We start from the raw sequence: 25395 nt of genomic DNA, 5'->3' as shown, positions 1-25395 counted from the left end.
CTTGAGGATAAACCATTTACATTTACGTCAGAGATTCTCAAACTGATGAAAAATGCTGCAATTGTGCTTTTATTACAGGATTTTAAAGCCACATTTGTTCAAATTAGGTAATTTACCCTCCAAACATGCTCTTCTTTCTATAAATACCCCATTTGTTTAATGCTAATAGCAACCCATTACGACATGAATCTAAAACACTACATTATAAATAGTGAATTAGGTTTCACTATCATTAATTACAATATTTCAGACAATTATCTGGTATTTTTGACACCTAAATTCACAAACACTGTTGCAAACTACTGGCAATTATCTCTATGTTAACATTTCACCTATCCAAGTCATTTGTTTTGTATTTTGTCTGTCCTGACTTAAGCTTTGCCAAGTTTTACACAGATCTGATCAGATCATCGCTGTCCACAGGCTGCACTATTTGCTGTGTTGATAATATGATAAGGAGTCACAACGAAATAGATTCACAGCTCATGTCAGTTAACCCTTTATCTTCACATCACAGGTACAGACTGGTGGCTAATATTAGCAGTGTGACATTGCTTTTTTAGCTATTAACGGAGGGGGATCAAGTGACAGAGCAAAATCCAATTAGTGGAGCTTGCTGGCCTCAGTGCAGGTGTAAGTACATTTGTTTTTCTTTATCTATTTATTAAAAGATAATTTATCAGGGTAAGAACAACATTAATTTGAACCCCCAATGTTACCCCCAAACACAAATAGTAACACAATGTGGGTGGTTAAGGTCCAAAAGGTCAGTCATAAAAACACACATAAAAACATATCTGAGTTCTGAGTGATCTAAAAGGGCTTCAAGATGAGCTTTAACTGCAACTTATTTGTTGGGCTCGAAGCTGATATAACAAAAATAATAGTAGTAGTAATAATAGTAATGATGACAATGATAGTGATAATAATCCACAGACACTGTGTACACCTTGTTATTATATAGCCCAACCAAATTGTTCACTTATATTTGATCATCGCCTTGTTGTGAAAGCACCACATGCAGTATGATTAGCCTTTATCATCCATGAAGTCAAAGTACACTTTTGTTTTGTTTGCTGCATCTTAAATGAGTTCCACAGTAGATTCTCTTCCAGATCAACTGATTTCTGTCACTTCAGCTGAGATCTCTAGCTAACTGCAGTCTATAGTAACAGATACGGATCTAGGCCGACTCTGATTGGCTGCACACATGTGAATGCACACATATGGTATACAAGCACAGAATACAGAGTACCCACACGCACACACTGACCTTTCTGTCCCCTTGTAACATACAAATGAGTCTTTCCCCAGCATTCCCACAGGACTGTGAGGAAAAGCTGAACACTAGCTGCCCTTGTTCGTGTGCACACAAGAAACAGCTCACATTAAATCTTAAACCTCTAATCACAAGTTAATGTAATCTGAATCATGTTTTTCTTGTAGTATGTATTTAACATTAAATGTGGCTATATATACATGTGTATATATATATAGAAAACACATAATTTAAATTACAGAATACATATGTGGCTGCGTTGCTTGTAGTCTTGTTTATTTGTGTCCCTTTGTGGTTGTTTTGTGTCTCTGTTTGGTCATTTAAATTTTTCTTCTGTTAATTGTACATCTTTTTGAGTTTTCTAACATGAAAAGATAACATAATTGCCTGACAACACTGATGTAAAAGGGTAAATGCTTTATTGTAATAATTCACTTGTCACATTTCTTTTTTTTTATTGCCAGAGTGGAAGTTTAAAAAAACAAAACATAAACTTATATATCTCTGAGCAGAAGTCAGTACCTCAGAGATTTACTGTATATCTTGGCTCAACCATCAGTCATTTATTCCTTTGGTTCTGTTTCAACGGAAAGTGCTGCAGGAGTGTTTGGGCTTGCCTCTTCAATGCTGATGTGTTGTGATCAATGATGCACAGGCGTTGGTAATGGGGAACCTTTCAAATGTAAAATTAATTACCTGCAATCTGACAGCATCAGGGAAACTCAGCATGTATTTTATGCTTAGTTGGTACTCCCTTTTTCCATGCTTGCTTTAGCATAAAGCATATTTGTGTGTTTGTGAGTGTGTGCATTGGTTGTTGAAATGAGGAGTCTGCTGGAGACATATTAGTTCCTACGGGAAGATATGATGCTGCCTGTCTGGTGTCTGCTTTGTCAGGTGAGGCTGAATTTGTCATTAGCCGAGTGTGATTTTGCTTGAAAGGACTCTTTTAATCCTTCTGTCAGGAAGAGGAGGGTTTTCTTGCATGTGTCACTTGTCTTGTTTCTTTTTAACACAAATTCCATGTGTACTGAAGTGCCTCTTGACAGCATGTTGTCTGGCTGTAAATACAATTATTTTACACAGACAAACGCTGAGCCGGGTGCCTTGAAGCTACTGCTAGGGGCATTGGCTGTAGGAGGTTCTGGTTTTGCACAAATTAACAAGAGGTTGTGTTTACTGCTGGACAGTATAAAAATACTAAAACTGATACCCACATTCATGATGTTTTTTTGTATTTGGGGTTGTACTACTTATGTCTGCAGGAAATAATTTGTTTCTGTTTAGTAAATTAAAGAGTATGTGCTGTGAGGTCAATGTTGAGTGCAGAATAACTCATTAAATTACTTCCCAGAAACATATTTTGTCTAACATACAATACATTGACAGATACCTTGAGGGTACCCATGCTTTTCTGTTTCTGCTGATATGTGACTAACAGACAAAACTTTAAAAGTTGAGTTAGCATGCTAAGTTTGCCTTTGAGTCACTATCTGACCTTTAGTGGTCAGAAATGGCCAATGTAGCTTTCATAGACAGTTATGAACATTAGTAAAAACAGCTTTTTTGCTAAAACTTTCACTATATCCTGACAGTAGTACACGAGACAAATAATATGGAGAAAAATCAGGTTCTTCATACTCGTCTTAGTGCTCCTAATGGCATTTGTAAGATTCCGTTGAACCCAAACAAAAACAACCATCAGATCCCACGAAACTGTCAATCAATGAATCATTGCTTGTGAAACTAAACTAGGCAGCACTGCTCAAATATGAATCAAAGTTCTATTACTAAATAAAGAACTACATTTATTACTACATACATATGTTTATGTATATATATATATATATACGTATATATATATATATATATATACGTATGTGTATATAAGGAGAAAGCATACTGTACTTCCTGCCTTATTGGACTTTCTTTTAAACAATAAGTTGAGAAATTAATGGAACTATTTTTACTTATACAACTCTGGTACAGAGCTTATGTAAAATATGTTTTTTTTTAAGTTCTAGATCTGAAACAGGCATTCAACTATCAATACCTGAGAGCCAAATAAAAGTACTGATCATATCATTATGTCAAGAAACTGTGTACAGTGCATTTTTCCAATTTTCTTGAAAGTGCTGGTTAAATGGAGAAAAATTGTGAGAATTAGAAATTGAGCATAATATTTCCCAGTGAGGAACACTTCAAATTTTACTTCCAATATTTAAGTCAAACGACTTGTTCTTTATTGCTGTGTATTGGACTAAGGATGAATTAATGTTAAAGCAATATAACCCTCTCCACTGCCGTGTTTTACTTTATCTAATGAGACCATCAGGTGCTGTGAGTCTGACTGTCCCAGTGTTTGGTAGCTCACTCAACATGCTGGAATCGATTACTTTTCCTAATTTAATCTCCCTCCTCTGTTTCCCTGTCCAGCTCCACTCAATCACACTGGGTGACAGCCATATCAACCAGCTCAACACACAACAATGTAGAGAAAGAGAGAAAACAGGAGATGAAAAAGACAGAAATGTGGAGTGAGAGAAAATAAAGAAAGACCATTAGCTCCATATTATTTTCCAAAAAGACTTGTAATTTCTATATTTATTTTTATAGAATATCAATATTTATTTTTGGTAAATGAAATTTAGGTTGTTAAAAATGTCAATGTGAAAATCCATGAAGCCAGAGTGAGTTTGAAAACTAGCAGTTTGAGAAGTGACCTTGTCCACTGCATGTGCTTGTCTACTGGTGACTTGTGCCAGGTGGTTCTGTCAGGCCGTCAGGGCTGAGCAGGTCAGAGAAACAACATTTGCTTCTGTTCTGTTGCTTTAATAAGACTCATTAATATACTGCATGTGTCACCAGCAGCGTCTGACTGCATCCCCTCTAGGCCGGGCTAGTTTTGGCATGACATGAAGTAAGGACACACATTTACTGAATTTAGCCTATTTGTCTAACGTATCAAAGCTGAGTCTTTGCACTTCCTGTGAACTCGCATACCTTATTCATCTGTGTGTGTGTGTGTGTGTGTGTGTGTGTGTGTGTGTGTGTGTGTGTGTGTGTGTGTGTGTGTGTGTGTGTGTGTGTGTGTGTGTGTGTGTGTGTGTGTGTGTGTGTGTGTGTATGTGTGATGCTTTGTTATCAATTCTGGAGAGATTGCGCAACACAGGTTTATTGCCTCGTTGACTCATTATAATATCCTCAGATGATAGATTTGATGCTGCCAAGATGCCGCCTTCTGACGCGTTATAAACAAGCGAGGCAATCTTTGCTAGATTTTGATTGTGCTTAACACTAGAATTGCCAAGGGACGCTATATAGCTAAAACTTGCCAATGGGTAAAATTTAGTTCTGTGTTTGAATGCATCGATTTTGAAACTACAAGGTTCATTTATTTACTATGCTACAACACGGGGATGCATACCAAAAGCTATAGTTTTAGTCCCTTAATGCTTCTCACAACAACAGCCACATTCATCCCAGGACACATCGCTCAGTCCTGAAACCTCCCCACCATCAGACTCTTCTCATTGAGCTTATCTTATGCCTGATGTACATCCATTTTTCTCTTTCTCTTGTCCATAAAAGATTAGCCTATTACTTATTACGTAGCTCTGTTATGCACAGTAAACGCGTAGCCATAGCAACATAGAATGTTTATCTGCAAAATTGAATAACGACTGCATTCTTTAAAGGGGTAGTTTTAAAAAAAAAAAAAGTAAAATAGAGGGAGCTACATAACACACTTTTAGGAAAAGTTAAAGACTTGCAAACTTGAATATTTTATTATACAAATATTTAGAAAGCAGATTACGAGAAAAAATTGACCCGTTGGCGGTTCTAGTGGGTCAAGTATTGGTGGGAATTGTGCTTTTTCCCTTATAACCACAGACAAACTCATGAATACCTTTTTCAAGTGTTGAGATTAGTTTTGCTTTTAGTTGAATTGGTGAATGTTTATTGGATTATGCTCGACTCAGTAGTGAAACATAAGGATTTGAAGGATTAGTTTGACATCTGGAGAAAACACTTATTATGATGCCACAGACAGTGGGATAAAAAAAAGACCAAATTTTTTACGCTAAGGTAATTTTTACGCCAGCTATTACCGGGGGAAAAATTGCTTCCAGCCAAAACAGAAAGTTGCTTTGAGAGAACTTTAACCCAAGACCTCAAATCCTTTCTCTTGCCTTATTTTGGGGGTATTAAGGGTAATTGTAAAATTATCCCCAAACTGGACTATAAGTATTTTAATAGTGGTGTTTATTGTGATTGGCTGCACTCTGACATGATTTCTAGAGCCGTTAAATGTACCCTTATAAAGTTTTTCACTTTTACCACTTCTCTTTACTACTCCCACTCATGGAGTTTTATTGTTTGGATAATTTTTTCTTATTATTTGCTTCCCCTGCAGCAGTTGAATGAAGCATCAAATCATTTGAATTAAGATGGACTTTGATCTAATCATATGGTTGAAGTTTGCTAAACCATAACCTCTGGAAATGGAGGTTGTTTGAGCCAGTAAAATGTTTGGATGACTGAAATGTACAGCTTTTCTTTATTTCTTTTTCGTTATTTATCACCCAAAACTGGTTACTATTCTTACAGTATAAGAATATTCCATTCATTACGTTCACACAATCAGATGTGAGAAAAATGTTTTAATCAAATGAGACTCTATGCTGTGTGTTGTAAGGAGAAGCCACAAATCAATAAATGTGAGAGAATGTAATTACTGGAAGTTGACTGGTGCAAATCCCAAATGTCTCATGAACGATGTGGGTGGAGAGGGTGAATGATTTACTCTCCTAACCTTCAACTACTGTCTGAAGGTGGCCTTCAGCAAGGCACCACTTTCCCACTGCTTTGGAGTACCAGATCAGTAGCAGTTAGTGAATATTTGAATGGAAATGGATGCAGAGCTGAAGGACATAATTCACTAAATTTCTTGTTTAAATGAAGAAAAAATACTTTACATTTTGTGTTTAATGTTCCTATGAACAAAAACTTGAATTTGAGTAATTAAATGTGAAATGCTCTTACATTGTTACATTATTATAAATTTAATTGATTTGTCATTGCCAGATTTTCTTTGGTTGAATAATAGACTTGTTATTTTTCACAATTTCCTCCAACTCATCAGCTGACTTTTCTTGTGGCGTTCAAATGCCTTGGGGTAAATCAGTGATGCAATGTAGCAGCTTGTGTTTGCTTGATCTGTAGTTCCTTTGGGATGCATATGGCGTTGGGTGTGGCTGGTATGCACGAGAAATTAACTGCTGCAGATGTATTATTGAAATTAAAACTGATGATGTGTGACTGGAAACTGAGTAGTTCATTTTTGGTTAACATTATTGTAGTTGTGTGGTAATTTGGTCCTCGCTCATATGTCTTGGCATGATACAATGACCTTCATCACTCTTAAGATGAGCTCGGTATGTATAATATAGGTTTATGCAATAGAGTCTGATCCAGAGTTTAGATGCTGTTCAGTTTTATCTCTTGGTTATTGATACACAGTATTAACATATATATTATTATATATGAATATACTGATTTTATATTTCCTTTATATATGTATCTATATAGGTTGGCATGTAGGCTGGCTCTCAGGATGCTTGATACCTGGCATCCACAGAGTCTCGCCAAGACTCTGGTGGAGCAGATTCTGCACCATCTGGAAGTCGCACATTAGTGCTACTCCACCCAAAGCCAAGAAGATGATTGCTATCAGCATGATTACGCCTTTATCAGATTAGATGTGCATTGTTTACAGGCTCGTGGCTCTGTCCAAGCCAGCCTTGAAATAATAAATACCTTCCTCTGAAAAACCAATGCAGTGATCAACTGAACAGCAGCTAAAAACATTTCCCACATTAATACATACGTTTGTTTCTCTTAGAGAAAATCATAAGGATATTTGATCCCCTGCAGTTTATTCTTCAGTGATATTAAATGTCTTCAGAAATGTCTATCAGAAAAATTCCTAATACGGGTTTAAGATTAACTTTGACTGTTGATCTGTTGTGGAGCTTGAGTGAAAATTCCACAGTTCACCTTGACCAAAGAGCCACACACACGTGACTAAAAAAATAAATTAGTTGTCTCCTCCACTGACTGAGCAGAAGTTAATATTTCAGAAACGAGGAGGTGACACGTAAAAAAAGTTGACGATAGCAGTTTTATTTGCATCATTCAAATAAAATGTAGCCCTTGTAAAAAAATATTTTAAAGGTAGAACACACCTTCATCCAATACTATTTACAGTTTCTTCCGTAATGAGTGCAGCATAATCAATTCTGAAGTCACAGTGAAAAATAGGAGCCATTTTGCCACCGTTGCAGCTCATATTTGTACCATGCCAAGGAATGAAGACATGATCAGAGGAGAGAAATGCTCTGCCAATGTCTGTCTCCTCCATGCCAGTGCATGGGGAGAAAGTGAAGGTAGACGGCAGAGCCAACTTTCCACTCCAGCTGGAGAGCCAGTGAGAGGCATGGTTTCTCTCATCTCCTACTGTCAGCCCTTGTAGTAGCTGGTCTGTAAGACTAGCCACTATTTCAAAATAGCATTGAGTTATCTTGCCAGACACTTTAATGGCCTAAATGCTGGATTCTTACAGTATCTGGAAAATGTATCCTTTATTTTTTCAATTCTTAAAAATGTTCAACTACTATTTTATCTGGATCATATTAAAGGCAGTTATGGTATTGTTAGCTTATGTGGTTGATGTTTAATTGAAAAAACACATTCCAAAGATAAAATTAAATCAAAAATTCTCACATTGACATGTAGAAGTGCATTTACGTTAAAATGCATATCAACGGGCCACTGATTTTGCTGAGCGTGAAATCCTGCCCTCTAAGCAGCATCCTCTACAGTGACTCCCTTCATTGCCATTAAAAAGGAGTCCATCAATATTCCAGTCACTCCTACAGCTGCTGATTGACTCTCTAGTTCACAGAGCTTCACTGTCCCTCTCTCTGTCAATGCTCGCTCTGACCACACTTCCTTTCTTTTTACTCTGGCCATCAGCACCAAACTTTGCTTGGATTAAACAGACATCACCTTTCATAAGTGTAAACTACCACCCTCTGTTGGCCATGTCAGGGAGTTCAAACATCAAGATGAAACCACAGAGATATTGTTCAGCATTGCACTCAGACTGGGAATCAATGCAAGCATTGATTAATCCGATGTCAGTTTAAGCAGGGTGGAATATTATTAATTATTCAGGTGTCAAATATTTGTGTGTCACTCAATTTATTCACATAGGTCATACTTTGTCTAAAGGCAACATGGACTGAAAATAATTAAATTTGAGGCTATGAAAGATGAAGTATTAGTTTAATCAGGGTTTTGAGCCGAGCTTACTTTTATGTCATGTAGTACATTTTTTTTCTTTTGAATATTATGAAGGCGAGAAATGCAATAGAATAAAAAAATTATACTATCTATATTAACAAAAAACTACCACATATTTTTTCTGTTCACTTCCTTTAGGTCCAACTGGCTGAAGCCCTGTTGCGGTCGCCGGGTGGCCCTGTGGCAAGTCTGTCTGCTCAGTGCTGGCTTCAACTGTATCCTGGTTGCCTGTGTCATCCTGGTGGTGCTTTTCCTATCCTTGGAGCTGCTGATAGACACCAAACTCCTACAATGTAAATAGGGTGCACGGCTACTTATTTATATCTTCTATTCCAACCTTTATTTTATCAAGAGGGGAGGTTTGCTGAGTGTGCATATTCTTCTCCAGCGACACTGGAGCATAAACTGTGTGACAGCATACACTGTGTGACGTTCATAAAACACCTGGGAGGCATGCAGTGCAATACGCAGGAGCAGCTCCACTGGAGCAGTGGGGAGTTAAAGGCTTTAGTGTCCTTGAGCGTTAAACTGAAACTTTATTAACTCAACTGGTGCTTTTCCTTCACTGTGACCTACCGGCCGACAAGGTCAGACTAAGAGTATTTATTAAAAAAAAATCGAAAATGTGTGTAAGTATTCTTATCCGTATTACTTCTATAATTTGCTGTAGCTACAATGTCTTTAACTCTTGGTTTTGAGGTAATACCTTGTCATGATTGACATTATTAGATAAAAGGAAGGGCACATCACAGTAAAAGGGTACTGGTTTCAAAAAGTACCGTACTTAAATACAATTTTGAGGTTTATGCTAATTTACACTTCTAATTCACTGAAAATTCTGAGGAAAATTTGAGCTGTTTACTCTACCATATATATTTTATACCTTTAGTTACTGGAAAAATATTTTTACATAAAAACTATGAAATATACATATGCTAACCTAATATAATACAATATATTGTTAAATATTAAGCTAGTGGGTTCCAACCTTTTTGGCTTTGAACTTTACATTTCAGATGTCCTTGAGTTATTAGTAGTTACTTCTTCCAGCACAGACTTTGTGTTGTGAGTGTGTATATTGGTACATAAAGGACCCTAAACTGTCCGGGAATATGATTGTATATGGATTATTATACTGAATACTGTGACAGTAACACACTGCAGACTTTAACAAAGAGTTAGACTTCAGTTTTTGTTTTTCATTTTGTTTCACTACAGTACATTGACGGTACAATTGACAAAGATTCATGCCTGGAGATCTACTTGTAAGTGTTGTAGAAATCATCAAAACAGGCATGTGATTTATTCTAAAATAGTCATATGTATGGATTAAGTCTGCCCTCTTCCCATCACTCGCTGCCAGTCACAGAGGAGCTGGTGATGCTGGATGGTAAATAGTTGTGATGGAGAAAGGTGACAATGAACCAAGTCTCTTGTCAATAGCAGCAGGCACTCATCCCTATCGATTACTGGCCAGCATCCAGCTCTGATGATACCTGAGTCTCGCTGCGGGGACTGCAGGACTTTAGTCACTTCAGATCCACTGTAATCTGGTAGTTTGTCTGTTCCCACTCCTGCAAAACAAACAGTGGAGGAACAGTAGGGCGGGAGGGAGTGCACAGAGAGATTAGAGGAGAAGGACATGGGTCGATACATTCTTGAAAAAGAAGTATTAAGAATTATATTTCCATTGAATGGCAGGACACTGGCTTTTACAAGATATGAGCTAAGATCCTCAGAGGAATTGAGACAATTATTATTTTTGACTTAATTTGCTCACCTCGTAGATATAGGAACACCTTGCTTCCTTGTATTGTTTTTTTCTTGCTCCTCTTTAAAACTTTGCAGGTTAACATCTGTCCACGTTTCTTCTCTCAACAGTTTCCAATGCTTTCCAATTTGCCAGCATTATCCACTGGATCAGCCTTATCATCTTGTCACTCTTCTTTTCAGAGGTATTGGTGTCCATAAAACCGAATTTCTGATACCAGTGTTACTAAAAATCTTATAGTCATCTTTTCACGTTAGCCTGTTAGTTTGCAACCTTCCTGCACTTGGTCTCTTAAATAATGTGAAATGATCACAGAAGACTTCATGGGCACAAAAAAACTGATATTTGAAGTGGCACATTTATTTTAATTCATAATTTAGTTAAACCAAACTTAAGTTTATTTAACTATTATATCCTACCTATAGCAATGCAAACCAGGTACAGGCCTAAGGGAACTAGAGAACGTAGCTGCCATTTAATTTCCTTCATCTAGTCTGTTGTCTTCTCAGGATTCAGCTTTAGCTTCAGAAATGCTACCTTGAGGCTGTATGGCTGGTCTGTTGTGTAAACCATTATTGTAATTAGTCCTAATAAAATGTTAGCTATTGTTTGATAAGATAGTGTCTTATCATCACTCTAGAAATTTGAAAAACAAAATGGAGAGGGGATAATTTTGCCCACAGGCCTCCACTCCAGTGCAAACCAATTACCCTGACAGCCTCAGACCCAACGCCCTAAACCAAACATTAATTACCAGTGAGCGACTAGGAGCAATAATTAAAGCTGAGCTTAATGAGCAGTAGGGATGGGGTTACAGCGATACGATCCATCCAAACACCTCGCCCACTGACATCACAGAACAAGAGTCATCTGGGAATGGTGTTGGATAGATGTAGCTTATCACCAGCCGGCCCTTCTGCACCAATCAGAAAACAGGATTCAAACATGTGGGTGGAGTCCCTGCACTTCTCTTTTTACACCAACACTGTTGTCCAACATACGCTCTGGATGATGGATTAGCAGGACTAGTTGTACATGACACCACACGCTAATTGGAGTGTAAATCAATGACCCTGTCCAACAAAGGGTCCAACAACCAACAGTATTTAAAAAGCACAATGTAAAATTTGATAGGTAATCTTGTTGTGATGTTCTTCTGTAGGACAACGATCAAGATCAGGGAACATATTTAATAATAACATATAATAGCTTTATCAAATAATGAGCTATAAGTGCATGTAAAAGGAGGGTTTTCTTTGTTCTTTGAAATGTTTCTGTGATGTGCCAAAGGCAAATCAGTTATATTGTTCTGTATTTGTGCATTTATTTACTATTTTGTAGCTGCAACAAATTTGACACTAATCAAATAGTTATATTGTGGGCTACTTAAAGGTTGTCTCAATTCACATATAACAATATAGCATCATTATTATTCTATTTGGACAAAAAATATATTTAAAGAAGAAAACTTTACTGCACAGGCCTCTTCTCAGTTTCTAGTCTATGTTCACACATCTTGACAAAAGGTGTTGGATGTGATGAAACCTCAAAAGACTAAGAATATCACAAGAGCTTTTTATATGTATCATCAACTCCCTCACCTCTCTATTTTAATGCTTTTAAATATCTATCTCTGTCTTTCTTAGACTGTCTTCAGAATTGTCGTGCTCGGGATCTGGGACTACATAGAGAACAAAGTTGAGGTTAGTGCTATCGTTGTGCGTTTATTAGCGAGTCTTGATGACCAGGTTTCCATTTTTGTCAGTGTTAATTTCAATTTTGCCACTTGTACCTACATAGATATAGTTCAGCATTTTTCGGAAATACACTTTACACACACAACAACATTTGCATTTTGTATGTGCTTGTGTGTGCGGCCTCTCAGGTGTTTGATGGTGCTGTCATCGTGCTGTCCCTGGCCCCCATGGTGGCCTCCACAGTGGCCAACGGGCCCAGCAGCCCCTGGGATGCCATCAGCCTCATCATCACTCTACGCATCTGGAGGGTCAAGAGGATCATTGACGGTGAGGCAGGCGAAAACATTGTGTCCATCAAAATGTGTTATTAAAAGGCCAGCGATGTAAGACTCATTTCGAGGAGCAACTCACGGAAGAAGAAGAAGTAATACACAGATGCATAAATATCCAAATAAATTGAAAGAGCTGAATGACCCTATTCTCTTCGTGATTATACAAATTATTTACTATTCAGAGCAATATAGCTATTGATCATCCCTCATAGTAAATTGCTGCCACTCTGCTACTCTAACTTGTATTGATTGTAAGGGGATGGTTAAGAAGATTCAGAGAGGCCATAATGAATATAGTGGTTGTTCTCCCTTATGCTAATGCAGATCAGTTCGATATCTGCTCAGAGGTCACCCTCACAACGGGCCTCTCACTGCATACGGGATCAGCTGCACACAAAACACACAGGAACTCAGTGTTCAGTAACTTCATGTCCAGTGAGACAGTGGGAGAGTAAAGGGCTGTTTTTCCTAATATTTCCCCTCATAGAGATAGTTTGACATTTTAAGAAATATGTTGTTTTAATTTTTTTTATATACAATAATGTCTTAAATAAACATTTCTGTCTTGGGTGATGTCAGGATGTGTTTAGTTGAGAATCTTAATTATACATCAGTACACTGTTTAAATGGATCCAATATATTGAACTAAAAGTGACACATCATAATGACACGATTAATCATTCCAGTAATCAATACAATACAGCTTTCAACAACATTGATTTACTCTGGTGAAGCACATTCAGCAGGAACATGTATCCTGCTTCTTTACATGCAGCTGTTGTGTTGTTACCAGAATGAACTTGTGATTTTCCTGCCTCACACCTCAACCTGTTGGGTTTGATATTTGTGAGTGATTGAGTTTTACTTGTTAGGCAGGCGGCAACACACCTCAGAGGATAAAAATCACACTCAAACCAATAAATGTACAGCAAAGGGACCGGCTCTGTTATCATTGGAGAGGGATTGAGTCTCTCACAGAATTAGCTTGACGTATGAAGTGGCAATCTTTGTGTCAGCCTGATGGGAGTGGAAATACAGAGGAGTGAACTGCAGCAGAATTTGTAAGCACTAGAAAGCTGAATTTATTAGCAGAGTGATATGACAGATGGGAGATATCGACCTCTCAAACACACAGAAAAAAAAATATTGAAATGTTTAATGTCTTGCTTTTCATCTTATTATACAAAGGAAGACAATGAAAATACTGATTTTGCTTGTTGTAAGAATGGCTTTAGACAGCATCTCAACAAAGTCACCAAACGATGAGAAATGTTACTGAGACGATATACAGAATAAGGTTTGTAGGTTGGTTGTATGATGCAAGTCTCAGGTTTGTATAAGCAGTGAAACACTTGGCTCAGGTGAGAGGAGAGAGAAGAGCAGGGCCATGTGTTTGCCTCAATACAGTCGTAGTGTGAATTACACTGTTATGCATGTGCTGGCAGCAGCAGTCAGTAGTCCTGTAATACACGCACACACACACACATACACACACACACACACACACACACACACATAGACACACACACATACACACACACATACACACACATACCAAAATCAAGTATAGTCATACAATCAACACTGTACACTTGCAAACAGATACTTATGAGAAGCTGCCTAGATGGCGCTATGGCAATGATGGCTACTTGTGAAGATGAATACAGGCGCAAACTTGAAGAATGTGCATGTACTTTTCATTGTTATGAATAGCTTCCAAGTTTATCTCTTAAATATGGTGCCTCATAAAACAACCAAGATTAAAAAGAAAGACGTACCTCACAAAATATTTTCATTAGGATCTCTAGGACAGCTAGAGTAGCCTGGAAAGTAGCAATATGGGGCACTGAATTTTTTTCATGAACCTGTGATTGACCTTTTCATGCCTTTTTAAATTCTGACTGGACTGACCCCATCTGATGTCCCCACTTTTGCAATGTGTGTGTGTGTGTGTGCGCCAACATGACTATAAATAGGTACAATGAGCATGTGGCATTGGCTGTGTGCTTTGCTCTGCCCCCTTCAGTAACAGAAAAGCTGTTTCATTCTCCTCCTAGTTTTTTGAGAAAGCTGGCAGTTGAATCTCCTGATAGTTCAGATCCACAATCACAACAACGTCAACACAGAAATTGTAATAGGATTATGTTTCACGTCTATATGTTGCCCATAGCAACATTGCCCATCAGGATACACACTATTACCATGCGTGATATCATGTTCCTGGCTTACAAATGTGATCACAAAGAGGTGTGAGATAGTGACTGTCTGCCACCTGTGATGACAACAGGTATCCAAATTTACCCTCACTATCCTTTTTTTAGGCACACCTTCCCATCCTGTTCCAGAAAGTGTGTCATGTAAAAATAAAGCGTGCAGTAAGATTGTAAGAGGTGGAGTAACTGATTGAACAGGATGTGATAATGTTAACATGTTTGATTCATTAGTTCCAGTACATTGTATTTCCTACAACATACTTCACCAAGCATCATTTCATATATATATTTCAAAATTAAGATAAATCTATGAATAAATAAATAAACAACCAGACAGTTGCAGTTTTGTAGCAAGACTGATTCAAGGCTGGCCAAAGTATGATGCCAAAACCTTAGTGCAACACTGTGGTAGGAAGAAGATAAAGCTTAGGTGGCAATGTGACCACAAAGACTATATTACCAGAAAGATTTTCATATTGGTATAAAACATAGCCTAGCATTTGAGCATAATTTGGGGTAGATATCTTCATGTCCATCTTTTTAAGGCTCATTGTTTTTGTTGATTTTACTGCTTTTCTTTAAAAAAGGAGCAGTTTGTTTAAACTTATTTTCACGGATTCATGGATTTTACAGTATGTCCCATATGTCCAAATGTATTTGTACAATTTTTTTGTAAATTAGCTGACCTGCAACAAGGACAGCTCAGAAAATATTTCCAGACGACTCAAGTTGGGAGAAACTGCAAATGAGTTGCTAATTATGCACAAGAGGCCCTTATAGTAAATAAAATAACAAATATCGACAGTCTGTTATTTGTTATATATATCGTCCGTTTTTCTCATTTTTTTGTTTCATTAAACCGAATCACAGATAATTGATGATTTTTTAAAATGTGGTTTGAAAATTCAACCACTGAGTCCAGATATTTTATCCCAATGACATCACCATTGCTCCATAACTTTATACAGCAGATGTTGTAAACAACCCAGTAAACGGGATGTTTAAGGTTAATATAGGCTGACCATTAAGTCAGCATGAAACCAGAGTCCTGTGGAACATTTTCAGCACCTTGCAAAATTCATTCAGTAAAGGTATAGTGTTACTGGCAACCAGTAATTAATGAGGTTCGCATGTGTGATGACAGACATATATGGAGCAAAGGACAAATGGTCCACCAACACTGACCTCTGACCATGATGTTCTTGATGTATTTTACCATAAATACCTCCAGCAGCTGTCTTAACTAAGAAAGTGTTCCCACTGAGTAAGTCTGGATACCTCCTGAAACACCTGGCAATCAGTTTCAGACCATGTCATGTCAACATGTAGTAATCTAAAAAAAGAGAAAGTTTTTCTTTTAAAACTCTCTCTCTCTCTTTCCATGTTAGCTTATGTGCTACAAGTCAAAGTTGAGATGGAATTGGAGATTCAGCAGTGTGAGAAGACCAAGGCTGTGAGAGAGGAGCAGCTGGAGCGTCTCACTCAGATCTGCCAGGAACAGGCTGTGAGTACCAAAACACCTTTTTTCTTTAACCTTACAGCCAGGCTGCATTTTCCCACCACATATCCACAAAATTAGCCTGTCAGACAACGAGAGGAAAAAAAATCACTATTCACATCCACTCAAAACAGTATATCGGTCCTCATTTACAACACACACCCAAACCTTGAAATGGTTCTGCATGAGGACTGAGACAGAAGTTGTGAATTCAGCAATATTTTGAAAATACTATGGGTGTTTGTGACATGAAGTTAAGTGCATTTAATGGCGTACCAAACTAAGACTCTTGTTATGACAAACTACTCTATGAAATTTTTAAGACCTTTTTATAACATACAATACTATGACATTTTAATGACATATTTTACTATGCAAGGATTCAAGGAATATTCATAGTTATTATGTTACATGATGTTACACTACGAAATGCAGTTGTAGCCCGTTTGCTACACAAGAAAAACATGACAAAACAAAAGAAATCCGGAGGAATGTAAACAGCAGCAACAAAACAATTATCTTGACAGATGATATGGCCAGACATACTATACTATGATATTTTAATGACATACTATGACATTTGCTATGACAATTTTATGAGATACTGTACTATTACGTTTTTATGACCTACTTTACTATAACATTTTTACGACATATATATTTTATGACATTTTTATGACATACTACACACATTTTTTACAAAATTAGACAAACTTTAATATGACACTTTTACAGACTTATCTTACTGTCACATTATTGTGACACACTATTCTGTGACATTTTACATGGCATATTGATGACATCCTACACCAAGTAATTTTTTATGACAATTTATACTGTGAAATTTTAAACAACATACATATTTTATGACATTAAGACATACTGAACTGACAGTTGTATGACATTTTAATGACATTTTTATGTTATACTATATACACAATGGTATTTTTTATGCTGGTATGGTGGGAGAAAGGGAAAGTGGATCATGTTGCTGAAAGCTTTCTATGGGCTATTCCACATTTTATTTATTTATTTGAAATATGTCTCCCAGTGGATTGGATCCACAGCCTCATATCTGCATGATGGTAGAAATTAAAGTGACTTAAAAGAATGCAACTTTAAACTTAGCCATAATCTTACACAATTACAGTATGCTATATTTCATGCCATAATGTAAAAGTGTTCCAATTCAATTGTAGAAGTTTCTCACTCTCTGCTGAATAGTCAATGTATTGTTAATTTATAGTCATATCACCATTCAGTTATGAAAGCTGTCCCAGTACATGCTTAAGGCCTCATAAGCCCCCAATACACTGTCAGTTCATTTTCCACCAGAGGAGGGCAGCAATACCTCACAAATAGGTCCAGTCTTTCAACGCATTTTATTATGATTCTTTAGAGCACAAACACTGATGATCCCATATGACAAAATGGCAGACTACAATAGATATTGATAAAGACTTAACCTTCAATTGATGATCTAAGTTCAGTTCTGATACCAGACATTTATAATATATAGATATTCAATAGATATATAAATAGCTCTTCATATATATATATAGACAGTAGTTTTCTATTCACTACTTTAATGTACACTTTAGGTGATACCTTATTGAAGGAGCCGCATTTAAGTTTATTTCTATGTATGTAATTTACAGATTGTTTCTATATTTGTGTTTGAAAAGCAAAATGTGCATCACAACAAACTTCAGGAGGGCACTCCTGTAAGTTGGTGGGCATGGCTCATGGTGAGGGGGAGAAAGCGAGTTACAGCAGATACCGTCTTTGACCTCAGCCTCAGCTCTGTCAAAGCGTCTGTTGGTGAATGGCATCGGCAACGCTACAGTGAAAAATGAAGGACACTGAATCAACTGCATCTTTATTTCGTATTGTGTTTATTTTGCAATAAATTCTAAGCAACAGTGAACAATGAGCTCCCTCTCTATGTGGTAGAAACAAATTGAAATAGGGGTTAAAGGAAAAACCCAACTTTAGGAGTTTTTGCCACCTCACTTATCCTATGGGTTCACAAATTTAAAAAAAAAAAAAAAATGCTGTAAATCAGTAAAGCTTACAGTGTACCCAACACATAATAAGATACTGCACTAGGATTGATTCTGAAAACAGCTCACCATTAATTAAGCTCTAAACATATAAGAATAGACAAGCTTTGTTTGCTATGCGTGCCTGGGATGGTGTCACAGACCCGATGATGTTACTGTTACTTTGTCACTCCGTCATTTCTTGTTCTCTCTGTCTTTTCTTTATTCCCTTCCCCATAATTATTTCCATCTGTGTCCTCATCACTCATCCTTTTTACATTCCATTTCTACATTCACTAATCTGCTGCTTTCCCTCTCTTTTTCTATGCATATACCAACCATCTCCAGTTTGAGATCAGACAGCTGAGGGCCCATCTGGCCCAGCAGGACCTGGACCTTGCAGCAGAACGTGAAGCAGCCATGCAGATTCATCATGTATGGGGCAAACAGGGCAGGTGTTTTCAGGTGGTAGAAGGCTTGACTCCCGGGGAGTCTGACGATGAGGGCGGCCAGAGAAACCCCAGGGAACCTCATGCTACTGCAGGTACACTTTGGTCTCTAAAGCAGAGCAGGGACTGGGTTGCTATATAAGCAAAATGTAAAGTGATAAGGGCTTTGTAAACTATACAAACAGTGGAAAAAAAGCATGAAAAGCACATGCTATACAGTTGAATTATAAAGAATGTAATCTATAATCCCTTCCGATACAAATTTTATCAACAAGAGTTTCTCCATTGATGTTAATGCAGTAGTGAATTAAACCTAATTATTTAAAAACAGAAAACTAATGCATCTAACACAAAAGCCTTTGGCATTAAAAGTATAGCATATTGGAAAACACACCATGCCAGGTGCAGTGTTTGCTTGAAAAAGCAGCATGACAAACCAGAAGAGAGATGCAGCATAAAGTATGTACATAATTATGTGGAACAAAAAGTCTCTAACAGCGTTACATCAGGTGAACTGGATGCCAAAGCAGTGTAGAGTTAATCTGGAGCAGTAGCCCTGGAGCATCTTCCAGGCCAGGCTCTTAGCCCCTCTGTGCTCGCCCACAACACCCATCTGACCGCAGGCGCTCCGGGATCAATATGAGGGCAAGAAAGCTTTTAGGATCTGGTGAATCCTGGAGAAAACAAGCATGTTCTCTGACACTACGTCCGCTTGCACGGGCTTCTGTCGGGCCCCAACTATCTCTCTTACCGCCCCCCTTCGTAGCGAGACCGACTTGGCTATCCCAGACCACTATTTCAGGTACAGAGTGCTCTGTGCATTGTGCCTTGTTCGGGGAGAGTGGGCTCCTGTCAACATCTGTTCCCCTTCACCTGCAAACCACAATAGGGCACCAGGAGGCTCCACAGCGGCCACAATATTACCCCAAGGGCATAGTGGGAAATCTGGCTCTCAGAAACAAGTGGGGCTTTTTACAGAAACATGGTCACTGGGATGAGCACTTAGGCCACAGGGCTCAAGTCATGTCAGGTCAACTCAAATCAAGCCAAGTTTATGTGTATTGCTCAATATTGCGCGCTCTCAACGGGCTTCTGCGACACTCAATAGCATGACGCTACCAATCTATAAAGAATTGCCACCTTTAAGTACCAATCCATGTCGATTTTAAGAACATCCAGTGACAATCAGTGTTAATCAATGAACCAGGAGTTTTCTCTCTCGGATACTGAGAGAGGATTGTAGCCAAGCTATTGACTACAGCAGTGCTTCGAGCTAAATGGTAACATTCTCATGACAATGCTAACATGCTGATCTTAAGCAGGTATAATGTTTACCATGTTCATCATCTTTATTTAGCGTGTTGCCATGCCAACATTTGCTAATTAGTGCAGCTGAGGCTGATGGAAATTTCATTCATTTTGCAAGTCAAACCAAATCGATGATATCACTAGATGAAAAGTCAGAGGAACGCCAAAGTTATTGTAATTCATCCTAAGAGGGACATGGAAGTATTCAAATTATCAAATTAGATGGCAATCCATCCAATAGTTATGGAGACATTTCACTCAAAATTACAAATGTCAGCCTGCTGAGGGCCCAAGAGTTGTCTTCATCCTTTGGGGACCATGAATGTCTGCAAAGACAGACAGACAGACATTGCCATAGGCCTTTTTCACAGCAGCCATTTTACACATTATGCAGGGTAAACACAGGATAAATTGGTGAAATTAATTATGGTCCCTTTCTATTAAGTGTGTCACAGCCATTCAATTGAGCCAGCATGCATAATTGGCTACCAGGGCCTTGGCCCACCTAAATGGAACAGGGCCATAATTAATGTTATTAATTACACCAGTGTTTACCCTGCATTGACATGCAAAGATGGCTGCAGTGAAAAGGGCCACTTATATTGGGAATAGATCTCTCTACAGACCCTCATCCCACTGGCCCCTGTGCTACCATACTCCCTGCACTGACTGTATTTACACCCCTGTTGCCTGTTCCCTTAGTTTAGTGTGATGTAGAACTGATACTTCACCCATCAAAATTATAGTTCAGATTTGAACTAAAAGGACCTCAGCATGTCACCTCTCTTTTTCCACCGAAAGATGACAGCCCAGTAACTTGCCTGTCACAGAAAGAAGGGCAGAGCCTTTTTATGTATGCTGGACAGCCCATTCTTTTTTCTTAAGACTCATGTGTTATTAATTGTGGAGTGATTGTCTCAGTCTTGTTTTAGTGAGTGCAATGCCTCCTCTCCAGGGGTGGCTCAAGGATTAATATTTTAGACTGAAAAATAAATGAAATTACCCATCAGAGTCTGCAGCATGTCCCAGGGGACAGGGGCTAGCACTCAGGGTACTCTGGGTTCGCACTCAGCCAGCGCACAGTGAGCTCAAGACCAATCAAGCGAACAGAGGAGCGTAGCAGATCACAGCCATTCACCACGCACTCTGAGGCCTGCTAGACTGGAGGGATCTGTGCCTGAACAAAGAGCTCCCACTCTCTCTCCTTTTTATTTCCCCCCATTCCTCTCATCCCTGAAACCAACCCCACCCTGTCCCAGTTTATTTCTGGTGCACTAGGGTGCAGCTAATGCACAGCGTAGCAGTGCTTGATCCTGACCACTTGACAATGAAGTACCTGTGGCCTGAGGCAGAAGTCATCTCTGTCAATAATATGTTGTAAACATAAGAGATATTTTCCATTTGCACTACTTTGGGTGGTTAACACTGAAATGGACCTACAGACAAAAATATATGAAATCCAATTGCATTTCCTGCCACACAGAGTATCAGCAGTAGGAGTCAGTCACACTATATTATACCATCATTAGACTGGCCATTTCCTGTAATACACTTGCAATTCATGGTTGATTCTGTATTAATGTTATATATAATAATATCTATGTAAGTCCAAACAGTATTTGATCCATTTCCTGTATTTCTTTTTGTATGAACCAAGGACCAGACATTGCAATTCATACTCTGATGACCATGACAAAATAGTAATAACAGTGATAATATGCATATTTAACATATCATGCATATGTTAAGACAGACAAGAGCAAATGTTATCGTGTAGAGGTATCAGTCTTATCTCATGTAGGGGTAGTGAAGAAGAAAAGAAGGAATCAGATGTTTGTATGGCGCTGTATGGAGGGACGATAACTCACATGTTTTCCTAGCAGTGAATATTTTCATATTGCAGATGCAACACATTTTTCCAAATTTGAACAAGTTTAAAAGATTATTTGTGCACAAAATGTGTTTAGTGGTATTTAGTAATCAAATTATTGCCAAATAGATAGGGAAATAAAAGGTTTGTGATGTATAAAGTATTTTTTATGGTGGTATGAGTTTGACCAGATGATGAGGAAAGCATCACATTCACAAATGGATGCAGAGAGAGCTTTATTAAAGAGAAGAAACAGTAGGAAATACGCAATCTTGTTATGGTATTGTAATTGTATGAATACAGCTTTTGTATTTAACCATTAAAACATGTAAAAGATTGATATTTGCAGAGGTGTTTTTTTATTTTTTATATGGATTACATTTAACAAAATCAGCCACTATGGCAACACATTTGGGAGTTGTTCTTCACAACCATTAATAATGTCAATTAATTTATTCATTTATATATCTTTTCATTATTAACTCAGATCCAGTTGTGCGTGATGACATGAACAACTACATCAGCCAATACTACAGTGAAGCAAGCAGTGGTAAGTGACTATGAACATGGACTTTGATATTAACCTCTCCATGTACACAAAATAAAAAGTACAGTAAGTAAAGCAGTGACTCAAAAGTATTTTTGGGTTGTTATAGGGATGTTAAGTAAAAGGTCAAAGGAAAGAACTTGGCTTTTGCTGGTTATCATCTTATACATTTACACAAAGAAGATGTGGAGAAAAGGACATCTTGATAAATATTCAGATGTGAACTCAAAACGTACCATATTTAGACTGGCTTTTGCCAGACACAAATCTTAATTCTCCGCTTTTGGTCGCTTTTGTATATTGTAATTGAACACTCCATTCATTTTAATGTTTTGGCAATACAACTGACACAAAGTTAACTGTTGTGTTTGAAGTAAAGAGCTTATTTGTTTAACCTTTGTGGTTCAACTTTTTCTAAATGTATGCAATATCTTTCAAGATGCTGGAGCTTCTGCCTTTGGTGCCCGGGTTATCACCATGGCAGCCATCGATGTTCACCTCCCCACCAATCCAAATACCATTCAGTCAAACCAGATGCTTGCAATGGAGCGGGTGGGCAGCGTGGTGAGTGACGTCTCAACCAGCATATCACGGTCCAGTGGCAGCCTGACGGCTCGCCCGCTCAGCCTGAGTAGCCACACCCCGGCTTCATCCATGACAGACTGCAGCAACAGCACAGCTCACGACCTCAGTCTGAGCTACAGCACCCATCGCTGCTGTCCTCCGTCCTACTCAGGCCAGGACCCCTGCAGGGACCCCAGCATGGTGGTGCAGGAGCTACTCTCCTCCCTCTCTGAGGACTCCTGCCTTGCTCAAAAGGGCCTGGTAGTGGACCCTGTCAACCTTAAGCTTCCCAGTCCCACTGGCTCAGAAAAGGCCAGCCCTGAGCTGGACAACAGAATAAACATCTTCAACCGCAGGAACCAGGAGGAGAGACGAGGCAGGGGAAGGGGCTGTGTGCTGTTGCAGACAAAACCACTGATCCACCTGCAGAGCAGCACCACTGAGCCGTCCCTGGAGGAGAAGTACCGGCTCCTGGGACCAGCTGACACACCTCTGGGGCACATGCCTGATACATAAGAGGCATTTACACAGAAACAGAAGACTTTTCCTTTATTTTACTGCCACCTTGTTTGGCATATATCTGAACTCTTGTGGCAGGTCAAAGTTCATGAGAGCCACATAAGATTTATAAATGATATTTTTCTGTCGCAGTGTAATTCCAATCTAAGCCCATCCAGAGCTAGCTTGAGCCTTAGCTTTGAGCTAACACTGATGCTCCTTAACTTCAAGTGTTCAGACAATAGTAGAAATGACAGTAAGAACTCTTAGGCCCTTTGCCATAATGTCCAACTTCCCAGTTCCTCCTTGATGGATTTTTGAAATCAGAAATTCCCTGATATAGCACAACAAAGACTATAACATCCCAGTAAGGGGGGAGGGGGTCTACTGTGTTCTAGGACACTTTCTTCATCAGGAATTCTCACTTTGAATAGGTCCTAAATGCACTGAACTTTAAATGAATTAAAACCAGCAAGGGGCCATTCAAGCCTATACTGAACAAAAACTTTAATTCTGAACCGTGTTGCAAACCAAGACACTGTTCTCTGTTCTTGGAATTTCAAGCAGTTAAAAGGAGTTTTTTCTATTGCATTTTCTTGTTATTTTGTTTCTTTTAATTTGTATTGATCAAATTTAAGATCAGTCATGCTGTTCTTTCTTCAAACAGCTACAGGGTACATAAGACTGGCTCAACTATACAAACAGCCAATTTTTTTTTATCCTATGCCTTTCTATCACTTACTTGTCTGATTTGAAACAATGGACCATCATCAGTAGTTATTGAATAGCATTTTTGTTTACTTGTTCAAATAACATTAGTAGGGTGTATTTGTGTGGTTGAAATGAAAAGGTAAGTGACTGGATTCTTTACATGAAACTGGATTGGAGTGCTTGTAGCATGAAAGACGTGTGCCCTAAATGGCAAGCAAATTCTTTGCACTTTAATGTTTACAGACACTTTTGTAAACTTGATATGGAGGAAGTTATTGCCAAATGCAGGTGTTGTCATTTGAATGAAAATAGCAAAAATAAAAATTAGTATTTCCTTAACTGCTTTCAGTTTACTGAAATTAAAAAAATCATGTTAAATGATTTGGTGCCGTGCGAAATTTACTGCAGCATGATAAAACCGATCAAATAATTTCTTCTCACAGGCTCCTTGTTACGCACTGCACTGTACAACATTATTTAATTAGCATCATCTCCTCATGTGCATATGATTTTGATATATCTAAATTATTAATGTTATTAACATTGGAAGAACTGTCACAACAACTGCTAATTGGTCAAGTCATTGTAAGTGTGTCGTGAGAAGTATCAACTCCCCTAATTACGCTCTCATATCATTAATTCAGAAGATAAACTGCTGTACCATTTTGTTGCTTGTCAAATGTTTACAAGTATCCAGAGAGTGTTTTAATTGTTAATTACTATTATGGCTACAATTAAGCTGTTTGTTTAAAGGACCAATATTTGATATTCAGAGCATTAATATAGCAGCAAACAACTCTTTGCTATGTAAAGATACGAAGGAGTGATGTCTACATGAGCAGAGAATGAAATCGCTCTCCCTCTGTGTGTGATGTGTTCAAAGCTTCTCCTCGCTTTGTTGACTTTTAGTGCATGTTAGTTCATGTGAGCGTGCCTCACTGGCTAGGTCACGGCTGCTGCTTTGCCCTGCTCTCATACAGCGGTTACAACTGATAATGCTGTCCCAACTGACAGTGTTGTCACGGATGTGTAGCACCCAATCTCCGGTTCCCCTTAGGTAAAATTGGTGAGCTCGGCCTGCTGTAGTTTGTACTGTTAGCAACCATGTTAAGAGCTGTTTAGAGACAATAGAAATGTCCCCAATCTCTTATTTTGCACCTTTAATTTGAAGTTCTGGGCATGTGGATTGTTTGTTACAGCCTTACTTAATTAATTTGTTAATGACAGCGCATATGGGGAACCAAAGTA

General features: G+C 38.3%; 1 protein-coding gene across 1 annotated transcript in view; it reads left to right on the top strand.

Annotated features, from left to right (window-relative positions):
• LOC129105758 (transmembrane protein 266-like) overlaps nucleotides 1-23454 on the top strand; it is a 33223-nt gene extending 9769 nt beyond the window's left edge. The window contains exons 3-10 of the mRNA XM_054616941.1: nucleotides 8786-8940; nucleotides 10529-10602; nucleotides 12065-12121; nucleotides 12304-12442; nucleotides 16049-16164; nucleotides 18549-18744; nucleotides 22315-22377; nucleotides 22814-23454. Of these exons, the coding sequence (XP_054472916.1) occupies nucleotides 8786-8940; nucleotides 10529-10602; nucleotides 12065-12121; nucleotides 12304-12442; nucleotides 16049-16164; nucleotides 18549-18744; nucleotides 22315-22377; nucleotides 22814-23454 (1441 nt within the window). The remainder of the gene's footprint in view (nucleotides 1-8785; nucleotides 8941-10528; nucleotides 10603-12064; nucleotides 12122-12303; nucleotides 12443-16048; nucleotides 16165-18548; nucleotides 18745-22314; nucleotides 22378-22813) is intronic.
• The last annotated feature ends 1941 nt before the right edge of the window (nucleotides 23455-25395 follow it).

This window comes from Anoplopoma fimbria, chromosome 2, assembly GCF_027596085.1.
Source record: "Anoplopoma fimbria isolate UVic2021 breed Golden Eagle Sablefish chromosome 2, Afim_UVic_2022, whole genome shotgun sequence".
NCBI classification, from domain to species: Eukaryota; Metazoa; Chordata; class Actinopteri; order Perciformes; family Anoplopomatidae; genus Anoplopoma; species Anoplopoma fimbria.
The sequence above is the reverse complement of the archived record's forward strand: the minus strand, read 5'-3'. Positions and strand labels throughout refer to the sequence as shown.